This window comes from Piliocolobus tephrosceles, chromosome 20, assembly GCF_002776525.5.
Source record: "Piliocolobus tephrosceles isolate RC106 chromosome 20, ASM277652v3, whole genome shotgun sequence".
In the NCBI taxonomy this organism is placed as follows: Eukaryota; Metazoa; Chordata; class Mammalia; order Primates; family Cercopithecidae; genus Piliocolobus; species Piliocolobus tephrosceles.
Genome location: NC_045453.1, coordinates 1793906 through 1806648, shown reverse-complemented (window position 1 = coordinate 1806648; position 12743 = coordinate 1793906). Strand labels below are relative to the sequence as shown.

General features: G+C 46.3%; 1 protein-coding gene across 1 annotated transcript in view; it reads left to right on the top strand.

Annotated features, from left to right (window-relative positions):
* Positions 1 to 12743, top strand: part of TGM3 (transglutaminase 3) — an 83408-nt gene that overhangs the window by 61569 nt on the left and 9096 nt on the right. Inside the window, exons 9-11 of the mRNA XM_023220203.2 lie at positions 5360 to 5463; positions 7346 to 7591; positions 11259 to 11567. Coding sequence (XP_023075971.2) covers positions 5360 to 5463; positions 7346 to 7591; positions 11259 to 11567 — 659 coding nt within the window. The remainder of the gene's footprint in view (positions 1 to 5359; positions 5464 to 7345; positions 7592 to 11258; positions 11568 to 12743) is intronic.

Genomic DNA, 12743 nt, shown 5'->3' with positions numbered 1-12743 from the left:
GGACAGAGAGTGCTTTCAGCCCAGAAACAATTCAATTCAGCAAACGTGATTCCATGCACACCTGCACTGGACTCTGGGCACCAAGAGGAACAAGATGTGCTGGAGGAGGGTTTTCGTTTATTTGTTTTGTTTTATAACTGGGCCTTAGAGACTGAATAGAGGAGTTTACAGCTGCATTAAAAGCTTGGCAATTATGGAGTTGCAATGAAATCAATGAATTACTTGCAAGATTCAGAGACAGCACAGAGGTATGGTTGGCACTCTCTCGGCGTGTCAGGAAAGGCTTTTTTGGCAGAGGTAGTATCTGAACAAAATTTGGGTGGACAAATGGGAGTTTACCTACAGAAGGGTGGGGTTTGGGGCCACTTTCTAGGCAAGGTCTCCTAACTCTGTGAATTCAGAGGTAAGCATAGCATAGTTGGTGTCTGTAGAGCAGTGGTTTATAAACGTCAAAGACTGCATCAGAATTAATATGGGTGGGGAAAGATGAGAGCAGCAGAAATCTGTACTTTTTAATAAATGCCTCGGGTAGTTCTGATGTCCACAGTCTGTCCTCTCCTGAGCTCCTGCTCCTGAAACCCCCAGGAAAGGAGTGGAGCCCGAGGTTGAGGGGTGGGAGAGAGTGTGGCACACAACCAGAAACTCACACCGGAATTTCCACATGGCACCACTGGGCATCAGAAAGACGCACATCCCAAATATTTCTGTATAACTGAAGTGGCTGACTTTTGCATGAGGGAGGAACCAGGATGTAGTTGTTATCTGCTCTGCCTTAAATTCCTGCCTTGCAAGCAAGTATTAAAATACAGCTACTTATCACTTTTTCTTTTTTTTAACCAACCTGCGCTTCCCCTCAGTTGCTCTGCCAGGAGCAAACTGAGTGTGAAACTTGGTGTTCTCACTTACTTTCTCATCCCTCCCTTGCCCCTTTCACCCACCTAGGACCATCTTCCCACACTTCTTCCCTTGCCTTCTCCTTGGTGAGTTCTAACCAACCATGAAGGCCTGTCCAAAAAGACTTCCAGGGTCCTGGAGATCATTTTTATGATGCCCTTTTAAAAATAATTATAGAAAAATTCAAAATACATAAAGAAATAAAAATCATTTATGATCTTATTCACGTATCTTCAACACTTGGTAGTTTTCCATTCATCTTTTCTCTATGAGTTATTATTATTTATAGAACTGGGATGATACATTTTACAAGGCATGAGTAGAAGGCAGAGCATATAATAGATACATCCCATGTTTTCCCACACCTCGAAACCAACCACTTCACCTGTAGTTTTAGTCATGTTTTTTTCACTAAACATTATATCATGAGCATTCCCCCACGTCATTAAAAAATCTTCAAAAATAAGATCATTTCAAATACATCAGAAATGCATCATATTCTGTTATATGGAATGGAACCGATGTAAAATCAAGTTACATAAAATGGAACCTACCGTTAACCTGTTTCCCTTTTTTAACCCCATCTGCCTGGATTCAAATCCCACCCTGCTTAATTACTCACTGTAAGACCTCTCAAGTCACTTAACTTCTCTGAACCTCGGTTTTCCAGAGATGTTGAATGGGGAATAATAATTATTTCTGTCTTTTAAGGTGTTGTAAGTTAATATATGCAATAACGCAGTTAGAACACAACTTTCTGTGTTAACACTGTGTTAGCTATGATCATACAACTTATGTATATTTTCTAATTATAGAAGTAATGAGTAATTCACATGATAGAAAATAAAAACATTACAGAAATAAGTAACATAAAACTTAGTTTGTATGCACTCTATGTATGATACATACACCAAACTGTTCATGGTGGATATCTAAGAAAATAGAATTATTGGAGACTAATTTTCTCCAATGTTTTATGTATAATTTTTTAACAAATGGATTATCATACATCTACATATATACACATAGGTGTTTTTTCTTTTTCCTTTTTTATTTCCGTAGGTTTTTGGGGAACAAGTGGTATTTGGTTACATAAGTTCTTTAGTGGCGATTTGTGAGATTTTGGTGCACCCATCTCCCGAGCAGTATACACTGAACCCAATTTGTAGTCTTTTATCTCTCACCCCCTTCCCATCTTTTCTCTCTGAGTCCCCAAAGTCCATTGCATCATTCTCATGCCTTTGCATCCTCGTAGCTTAGCTAGACTTATGAGTGAGAACATATGATGTTTGGTCACACTGATTTTCTTATTTCATGATATCTGTTAGACATCTCTCCATGTAAGTACTAGATTGATTTGGCTTGTTCTTTTTGACAGCCGTTTGATATCCCATTCCATGGCTCTGCCACCATTTGTCTGCCAATTCCCTTGTTGCTGAACCTTTGCTCCAACACTTTTGCTATTACAAACAATGCCTTGGTGGACACCTGTAGATATACATCTATGTGCACTTACGTGAGTTTTTCCATGGGATAAATTCCTAGATGTGGACCTGCTGGCTCAGTGAGTATGTAGATTTTTAAAGGTTTTTATACTCGTTGCCAAATTGCTTTCCACAGAGGTCATAGCAATTTAAACTCCCACCAGTGGGGTATGACAGTGCTTGTTTTCCCACCCGGAATGAGCACCACAATGAGTATCACCCTATGCTTTAATCTCTGTCAGTCTAATAGCTGTCATCTATGTATCTCTGTCATATTATCTCTTTGTCATTTTAATTTTCTTTTAATAGTACTGAGGTTAAAACTATTCTCATATGTTCGGTGGTTATTCGTATTTCTTATAAAAATTGCCTGCTCATTGCTATTTATGGGCATGTTTTTCTTTTTCTATTTCTTATTTTTTCATCACTTAGTTCAAGGAAAGTATGCTTTCTCTTATCAATTTGTAAGTACATTACAATATTGATACAGTAAATCCCTTGCATGTATGTTGGATATATTTTCTCTGCTTTATTGATTTTTTTCAATCATTTGTCTCACTGCCTTCAAACTGGATAATTTCTAGTCATCTATCTTCAAATGTATTAACTCTTTCCTCTGTCATCTCTATCCTGCTAATAAGTTTATTTATCATTTAATTTCAGATATTGCTCTTTTTTCCAGTTAAAAATTTTCCATTTGGTTCTTTTTTCATATTTTCTGTTTCTCTGCCCAAAGTTTATCTCTTTTCATTCGTTATGAGCATATTTTCCTTTATTTCATTGAGCCTAGCTCTCGTAGCTGCTTTAGTCTTCGTCCAACAATTCCAACATCTGGATTATTTTATGGTTGATCTCTGTGGATTGTCTTTGCCCTTGAGGATAAACCACATTTTCCTGGTTCTTTGCTTGTTGAGTAATTTTGGCTCATACGCCAGATGTTGCATGTGTCTGAATTCTGTTATCTTGTTTTAGCTGCTTATCTTGGGTGACTTAACGTGCAAATTGTTTCCCCTGCAGTAGACAGTGGCTCTGCTCTCAGTTCAGTACTTTTATCTCCAGCTGAACGGCTCGTGGTCTGTCTCATCCATGCATGACTGAGGGTCACCCAGAGGTTTGGGCAGCTTCCTCGACTCTTTCCAGAATTCCCCCCCTCACTCTCCAGCAACCCAAGTTGGTTCAGGCTCTGTTCCTGGTTCCTCAGGTCAGAAAGCTGTGGGCTGCCTGTCGAGTTCTTGCTCCATGTACTTTACCCCAACTGTGGCCTTTCCTTAGAGCAAACTCATACAAAGTGCAGCTTCTCCACGTTCTGATTCCTCTCCAAAATCATCGTGCTTTGATCATGCTCAGGTGTCTTTTCTAGTTTTTCATTTTTCCCCCCACAGTTTCTCATTATATGCAAAAAGATTAATCTGTTTTGAGCTTATCCTCCATACCAAAAACAGAACTACAGGTTTTTTGTTTACATGTAATTTCAATATTTTTACATACTCAAATATATGAGTCTCTTCCTTTATGGCCTCTGAAATGGGTGGTCTGCTTAGAACTATCTTTTCCACCTTATGAGTATAGAAATATTTTTTTTTGACCGGGTGTGGTGGTTCACACCTGTAATCCCAGCACTTTGGAAGGTCAAGGCAGGCAGATCATGAGGTCAGGAGCTGGAGACCATCCTGGCTAACATGGTGAAATCCCGTCTCCACTAAAATTACAAAAAATTAGCCAGGCGCGGTGGCGGGCGCCTGTAGTCCCAGCTACTCAGGAGGCTGAGGCAGGAGAATGGTGTGAACCCAGGAGGTGGAGCTTGCAGTGAGCCGAGATTGTGCCACCGCACTCCAGCCTGGGCGACAGAGCGAGACTCCGTCTCAACAAAAAAAAAAAAAAGAAAGAAAGAAATTTTTTTTCCAGATTGACTAGAACTTGGATTTATGTCGAACTTATGTTTTCTTCATGTTGAACTGAAAAGTGCTAAGACCAGCGTGACTGTAGTTTCCATGGGAGTGGAGAAGAGAGAAGAGGGCAGAATTGGGGGACAGAATGAGTAAGACCTTGGCTACCTGGTTGTGCCTGGCGAGGGGTGAGTGGTGACTGAGGCTTACAAACTGAGACACAAGATGAAGAACATTTGAGGACTGGCAGATGTCATTCTTCAGTTCAGATCCCAGCCAAGAGACGGTGTGGCTCTTAGGTAGGCCAGTCACTCCTGCAGCAACCCCATTCATTTTCGGCCCACACAGAGCACAGAAGCATAACCCGCCAGGCACAGGGAGAAAGCTGTGTGGGTTTGTCCCTGAGTGGCTGGCTCCACTCTGTATTCATTCTGCTCCTTAGAAAGGTGCATGCTATGGCCGGGCGCGGTGGCTCAAGCCTGTAATCCCAGCACTTTGGGAGGCTGAGACGGGCGGATCACGAGGTCAGGAGATCGAGACCATCCTGGCTAACACGGTGAAACCCCGTCTCTACTAAAAAAAATACCAAAAACTAGCCGGGCGAGGTGGCGGCGCCTGTAGTCCCAGCTACTTGGGAGGCTGAGGCAGGAGAATGGCATAAACCCGGGAGGCAGAGCTTGCAGTGAGCTGAGATCCGGCCACTGCACTCCAGCCTGGGGGGCAAGGCGCGACCCCCCCTACAAAAAAAAAAAAAAAAAAAGGAAAGAAAAGAAAGGTGCATGCTGATCAAGGCTTTGACTTTTGAGTTAGACGTACATGGGTCCACATTTTGACCCTACCATTGTTAGCTGCTTAACTTCTCTGAGCCCAAGTTTCCCTTTTTATAAAACGGGCATAAAAATGGTACCCATTTCACAGTGCTGTGAGGATTTCCACGAGACGATGCTCACCAGGACTTAGCATAACAGCTGTCACAGGACAAACTCACTCAATGCACGTTGTTGTGCTGCACTGTCGGGGCGAAGATGTGCTGTCTTGCCACTCATCTGCTGTGTGGTCTTGGGCAAGCGCTGCAGTCTCTGGTTCTATCTGCAGGAATTTCCATGTCTGGAATGAAGGCTGGTTTGTGAGGTCTGACCTGGGTCCCTCGTACGGTGGATGGCAGGTGTTGGATGCTACCCCGCAGGAAAGAAGCCAAGGTAACTTCTCTGGGTGTGGTTCTAAGTCGTGAGCCTCACAGTTATTTACAGCTGTGGACAGCAGCATAGGGAAGTAACTCCAAAGCTCTCTCCCTCTGGAGTGCATGATGGGCTTAAAACAAAAATAGTTTAAAAATAGATCTCCCCTGCTAATTTTGTGTGACTCAGGCTGCTGTTTAAATGAGTGCCTGCCCTGCACCCACAGTGGCCACTGTTGCTGCACAGAGCCTTGGCACAGGCCAGGTGAGCAGGGAGAGCAGTCTTCCTCTGCCAGTAATGATTTTCCTGCACCAACTGCAGCAGCCTCTTCTTCCCAGCACAGAAAATTTGTGGTTCCCTGTTGCCCTTGGGGTTTACTCCACGTTCTCCACTGGTCACCACCCACAGCAGCTCCCTCTGGCACACGAAGCTCCCCCTTAGGCAGGCCGCCTCTGCCATCCCCATCCCGGGCCTCTGCTTCCTCCTCTGGCCTCCCTCTGTCTCCTGCCCCATCAGGGGTTGGGTCCCAGGTTCTCCAGGAGCCTTTCTTCTTCCCTTCTCTGACCTGTAGAGCATGTCTTGTCTGTTACCCTCATTTTCAATTGTTTTTTGAAACATTAAAAAGTGATATATGGGACTGGGCATGGTGGCTCACACCTGTAATCTCAGCATTTTGGGAGGCTGAGGAGGGTGGATCACTTGAGATCAGGAGTTTGGGATCAGCCTGACCAACATGGTGAAACCCCGTCTCTACTAAAAATATAAAATTAGCCAGGCATGATGGCACATGCCTGTAATCCCAGCTACTTGGGAGGCTGAGGAGGGGGAATCGCTGGAACTCAGGAAACAGGTTGCCGTGAGCCGAGATCACACCATGGCACTCCGGCCTGGGAGACAGAGCAAGACTCCGTCTCAAAAAAAATTTTTTTTTAAAGTGATTTATGAAGTAATACGTGCATGCAGTTGAAAAAAATTCAAACTATTCTAAAAGGACTAACAATGAAAATTAAGTCTTACCCCACCCCCCAACCCCTAGCTCCTCTACCAGAATCAGTGCATGCTACTAGATTTGGGGACTTGGAGGTAACTGAGACGTTTGCTAGGCCACTATTTTCTGAAAGTTTCATTGTGACACATTAGTGGTTATAAAATCTAGTTAGTGGGTTGTGGCCATCATTTTAGGAAAGAAAAATGAAATTGAATGGAATGAAAAGTGGGGAAAAGAACATAAACTATGAAGGCTCATTAGATATAGTTAGACTAAAGACCATTATCCTGTGAAACTTTTGTTTCTGTATCACATGTGTGCCAAGATGTCAAATGTATTTCTTTCTAGGGGTTGTGGTGAAAAAAGATGAAAGTCACTATCTATCTATCTATCTATCTATCTATCTATCTATCTATCTATCTATTTATCTATCTATCTATCTAAGCTTCCTATGCTGAGTGCTAAGAAGAGGGAAGAAATGGTCAGGCTTGGGAACTCAGAGGAACAAGAGGTCCCTGCAGGCCGCCTGTTCAGGGAAGTCTTCTAATAGGAAAGTGATGAGCTTCTAGGTCAGAATGATTTGCAGAGGTAGAAAAGAGGCAGCCACCCTGAGAACGAGACAGCAAGACTTTCCTCTTTAGGAAACAGACCAAGGACAGTGGGTCAGCATGGATTAGGCACCCGGAATGCAGAATTGTGTAGTCTTATGTAGAGGTTGAGTCTGACCAGCAAGAGAATAATAGCCCAGGAGGGTCTCTGCGGAATGCCAAATGAGTGGGACATACACTCAGGGATAAAGGAATTTGGGCGGGGCAGAGGCAGGGCTTTGCAGGAGTCCTGGAAGGCCCTGGGGAACTGGGCACTGGGCAGGCTGTGGCCTTGGCATGTATCCAGCCTCTGCATCTTGGCCTCCAGGGGTGTTCCAGTGCGGCCCCGCTTCGGTCATTGGTATTCGAGAGGGTGATGTGAACCTGAGCTTCGACATGCCCTTTATCTTCGCGGAGGTGAATGCCGACCGCATCACCTGGCTGTATGATAACACCACCGGCAAACAGACAAAGAATTCCGTGGACACTCGCACCATTGGCAGGTACATCAGCACCAAGGCAGTGGGAAGTAACGCTCGCATGGACGTCACGGACAAGTACAAGTACCCAGAAGGTAGGAGGGACGCTGGTGGGGCAGTGCTGCGGGGGGTTCTATTGTGGGAGGATGGCTCTGAGGGTGGAGAGGAGAAAAGGCCTCACCCTCCCCCGCACTGGCAGCCAGTTCTGCCTGAATGATAGGATTGTTCCCTAGCACCTAACCCCCACCTTCCAGCACTGTTTCCAGAGGGAACAAAACCATCATGGGCAGCTGCTGTGCCAGTGGAAGTTTGCTGCAGGGCACGGGTGACTGTCAACCCAACCCAGCCCATCCCCAGCTGTGTCCCTGTCTCAACTGCACAGCTAGGGTGACAGCACCATGACTGAGCATCATAAGGAGAGACAAGGCCCCCGTGAAAGGCCCCCAAGGGCTTTGGGAGAGATTTCTCCATCAATCTGCTCCCCTAGCCTCTGAGAAACTCAGGGAGAAAACCATCTGAACAAAGAAATGGACAAAGACACCTAGAGACATTGTGCACATTTGGAGGTCTCCGAAGAGGCCAGATGAGGTGTGACTACACGGTATGAATGCCCGGGCTCCTGAAATCTCAGGCACGCATACATTGCTGGTCCCCCTAAAGTCACCTTGGAAGGCCAGTTGCTGCGAGGCTGCCTCGACTCAATTACATTTGCTTCCCAGGGTTGCTTTTGAAACCAGCAGCGCATCTCTTGGAGGATTCTCAATGATGATAAAAGTTCTGCATTTGAAGACGAAGTTCATTTTTAGAAACAGCCGACAGTAATTTAGTGCTTGCTCTTGCAGGCCACAGTCACTCCTTAATGGGGTCAACATTTCACTCTTTCTAAAACGCTTTGAAATGGTTCATTCCATTGATCCTCACAGTTCGTTCTGAGGGGTCAAGAAAAGCATTCTCATAAATGTGCACACAGTACCCTCTAAAGTAAGCCCTGAATCTCTAAGTGACTGTTGGCTATTGGTGTTGGCCGAGTTTACAAAAAAGGAAAGCTGAGCGCAGGCGATGGGGTCTGACTTCAAGTCCAAGCGGGTGCTGGTATTTGTGAACATTTGGAGGCACAATTTTAGGGTTATGAGATTGGTGGCCTCAATTTGGCCCCAGTCTTCCTCTGCAGGTCATTCCGAAGATTGAGCTCAGATAGACCTTCGCTCAGTCAATAAACATATTCTGAGCCCCTACTGAGTGCTTGCTTCATGCTGGGCCTTGGGGATGCAACAGAGGACGCTGCAGATGGGCTGGGGGTGTGGAGATGTAGGACAAGTATTTTCAACAATGTTATGACGTAGAAACAAGCGTAGGGGGCCAGGGAGTAAAAACTCGGGGGTGGAAGGTGAACTCCAGCCCTACCAGCCATAATTGTGTGGCCTCGAGCAAGTTTCCTCTGATCTCTGAGCCCTGGCTTCCTCACCTGAAGAATGAGAAGAGCAATGCCTGTCTTTAGCAGGATTTAAATGAGCTAAGGTATACAAAGTGCCAAGTGCAGTGCCTGGCATATAGTCAAGGCACTGCACTTGGCACATAGTCATAGCACCACTGCTATTTATCAATTTGAACCTCTATAGCCTCACTGGAACAATGACTTCCCAAGGTGACTATTTTGCAGGTGCTGCTTACATGACTGTATGATCCTGTGGGGTTCCTTACCTTACCCCCACACCTTGATCTCTGGCTGTCTCAGCCAAACCTCCTAAACAATGGAGAATGGGTAGGTCCATTGTGGGGGCAGGGGAGGGGGTCCCTGCAGGACTCCTAGCAATGCCTCAGCCCTTACATGATGGGATAGATCACCCTGCCTGATGTTGCCCAGATCTTCTTACCCAATGATTCTAGCTTCTCTCTGAGGGCCCCAGGGAGGAAAAGCCCATAAAATAGGTTGCTACGTATTGATGCAACAGCAACAGCAAAGGGAGAAAACAACAGGAGGAAGCTTAGCCTTGAGTAAGCCCAGCAGGTGACCTATATAGGCATCGAGGCTCCAAGCCTCATTGTGCAAACACACCTGCTTCAAGGTCCCAGGCACAGAAGGCTCAGATCCGTGCACTGCCTTCAGCTCTGGGTTGGATTTACAACTGGACTAGAGGATGGGAAGGCATCAAAAGGAACCCAGGCCACCAGAAACTATCAGCTTAGGTAATCTGGCTGCCTGCCTCCTTTTTAGCAGGGTGTGTGGGAGAAAACTTAGACCAGAGGTCCAGACACCAGGGAACTGGCCCCGTCTCTGCCTCTGCAGGTGACTGGCCCAGTCCATCTCAGAGTGGTCTGGACAAGTTGTGTCTCTTCTTAGGGCCTTAACTTGATGGGCATGGATGAGTTGGCCTCTGAAGTCTCTGCAAATCACTTGTAATTTATGGGAGGGGGCTTGCTGTATCGTAAAATGCTTACAGTAAGTCATCTGGCCGGGGGAATGGCTCATGCCTGTAATCCCAGCACTTTGAGAGGCCGAGGCGAGCAAATCACCTGAGGTCAGGAGTTTGAGACCAGCCTGGCCAACATGGTGAAACCCTGTCTCTACCAAAAATGCAAAAATTAGCTGGGCTTGGTGGCGAGTGCCTGTAATCCCAGCTACTTGGGAGGCTGAGGCAGGAGAATCTCTTGAGCCCAGGAGGTGGAGAGGTGGAGGTTGCAGTGAGTTGAGATCATGCCACTGCACTACGGCTTGGGTGACAGAGTGAGACCCTGCCACAAAAAAAAAAAAAAAGAAAGAAAGAAAAAGAAAAAGAAAGAAAGAAAAGAAAAGAGATAAAAAAGAAAAGGAAGTCATCCAGCGCCTTAAGTATTTCACAGGTTGTTGGGGAAGGTGGGAGACCGTAAGTATGGTCTGCAGATGTCAACATGGTCACTCTTCCTTGTGTACCTCTGCCTGTGTTCCTGGAAGGTCAACACCTTCTCCTAGATCTATCTTCAGGTCAAGCTTTTTGTGAACTGCTCAGTCAGCCCTGGCTCAGAGGCTTGCAGTCAGTTACTCAGCTCTGTGTGCCCTGAGAGCCATTTTCAGGTACATCCCTGTCATTCTCTGTGGGCTCCTTATGCCATCACACTCAGCAGCACCCATAGCCTGAGTCAGAGTCAGAAAACCCATATTTTTATCCAGCCCTTGCAGTTTTGAAAACTGAAATCTCTTGACAATTTCAACTAGTCATAACTCGGAACCATACCGACCATGGGAAGTCCTTGTCAACCAGCACAGATCAAAATGTCACTCCTTGACTCTCAAAGCACCTTTAGAAACAAGGCAGAAGAACATGGTTTACCAAAAAAAAATTTTTTAATGAGGTCAGTTTAAATCATCACCTCGTTTTTTGGCTTATGAATGTATTCTAATCTTTTTCAGCTCAGTTCTTATGATTTATTTTGAAATTATCTGTTTTTTAAGTCTCACAAAAGACATTTTATCAGAAAAAAATGAAATCTAACCTAATTCACACAAGCAAATGATCAAGCCACATAGTAATTGTGTACAGGTGCTGATACAGCTTTTCTACAGATTTTGGGAAATTTAGAGCTGATTGGAAAAGCGCCAGAGACCAACTGGTCTGTGAGTCTCCGGTTAAGACAGGTGAGCCGGAGACCTGCGAAAGTCGAATGCCTGCTAGGACAGCAGTGGAGCCAGCACCAGTCCTAGGCCACCTGTCCAGGCAGGATACTGTCCTTTGCCCAGGTTGCCACCACATCCCTAGCGTGTTTCTGTCTTTTCCCACCACACAGGCTCTGACCAGGAAAGACAAGTGTTCCAAAAGGCTTTGGGGAAACTTAAACCCAGTGCGTCATTTGGCGCAACGTCTTCAATGGGTCTGGAAGCAGAGGAACGGGAGTCCAGCATCAGCGGGAAGTTCAAGGTCACTGGCATCCTGGCAGTGGGCAAAGAAGTCAACCTGGTCCTACTGCTCAAAAACCTGAGCAGCGATTCGAAGACAGTGACAGTGAACATGACAGCCTGGACCATTGTCTACAATGGCACACTTGTACATGAGGTGTGGAAGGACTCTGCCACCATGTCCCTGGACCCTGAGGAAGGTAATGCATCCTGTAGTTGGAGGGGATCCACGAATCCGGGGTAGCCAATGGCCTTCTGGGGCTGCAGGGTGTCTGCTGGGCTCCAGGTTAGTTAGCTAAGAATAGAGTAGCGAGCAGCCCCTCTGGTTAAGCCATGTCTTGATGCTTTGGAAGCTGCTGTCTCTATGAACAGAGTGATGCCAACCAAATGTCAGGGTGATGCCAACCAAAATCCTTTTACGCCCCCAGGGAGGAAGGAGGAAGGCTTTGGCAGTTCATAGCTATGGACAATATCCCTTACAATTAGACACCACCTCACACAGTTTGACCTTCTGAAAAAGGGCAGATTTTCAGTATCCATCTTTTTTTTTTTTTTTTTTTTTTTTTTTTGAGACGGAGTCTCGCTCTGCCACCCAGGCTGGAGTGCAGTGGCCAGATCCCAGCTCACTGCAAGCTCCGCCTCCCGGATTCACGCCATTCTCTTTGCCTCAGCCTCCCGAGCAGCTGGGACTACAAGCGCCGCCACCTCACCCGGCTAGTTTTTTGTATTTTTTAGTAGAGACGGGGTTTCACCATGTTCGCCAGGATGGTCTCGATCTCCTGACCTCGTGGTCCGCCCGCCTCAGCCTCCCAAAGTGCTGGAATTACAGGCTTGAGCCACCGCGCCTGGCCTCAGTATCCATCTTATAGAGGCAGAAAGTGAGGCTGGGAGAGATCTGTGACTTACTTCAGAGATAAAGTCTCATAGATAGTAGCGGTAGTGCCGGGTCTTGGTCCTGTGTTTCCTGATACCAGAGCCACCCCCTGTTTTCTATGTTGTTTTGCTGTTACCCACCTCACCCCCACCCCCACCCCCACAACAAATCCCTTTCCTAGTTTGACCTCGGGAGGGTGGCAATGACCACGGGGCCCTAAACCTTGGCCCAGGGCTCTCCCACGGCTGCCACGGGGTGAGTGGACCTTCTGGAATCCTGACAGCAGTGACAGGTTTTCTTAGAAGTCTGATCATTGGCCGGGCATGGTGGCTCACGCCTGTAATCCCAGCCACTTTGGGAGGCCGAGGCAGGCAGATCACAAGGTCAGGAGATCGAGACCACGGTGAAATCCCGTCTCTACTAAAAATACAAAAAATTAGCTGGGCGCAGTGGCGGGCGCCTGTAGTCCCAGCTACTCAGGAGGCTGAGGCAGGAGAATGGC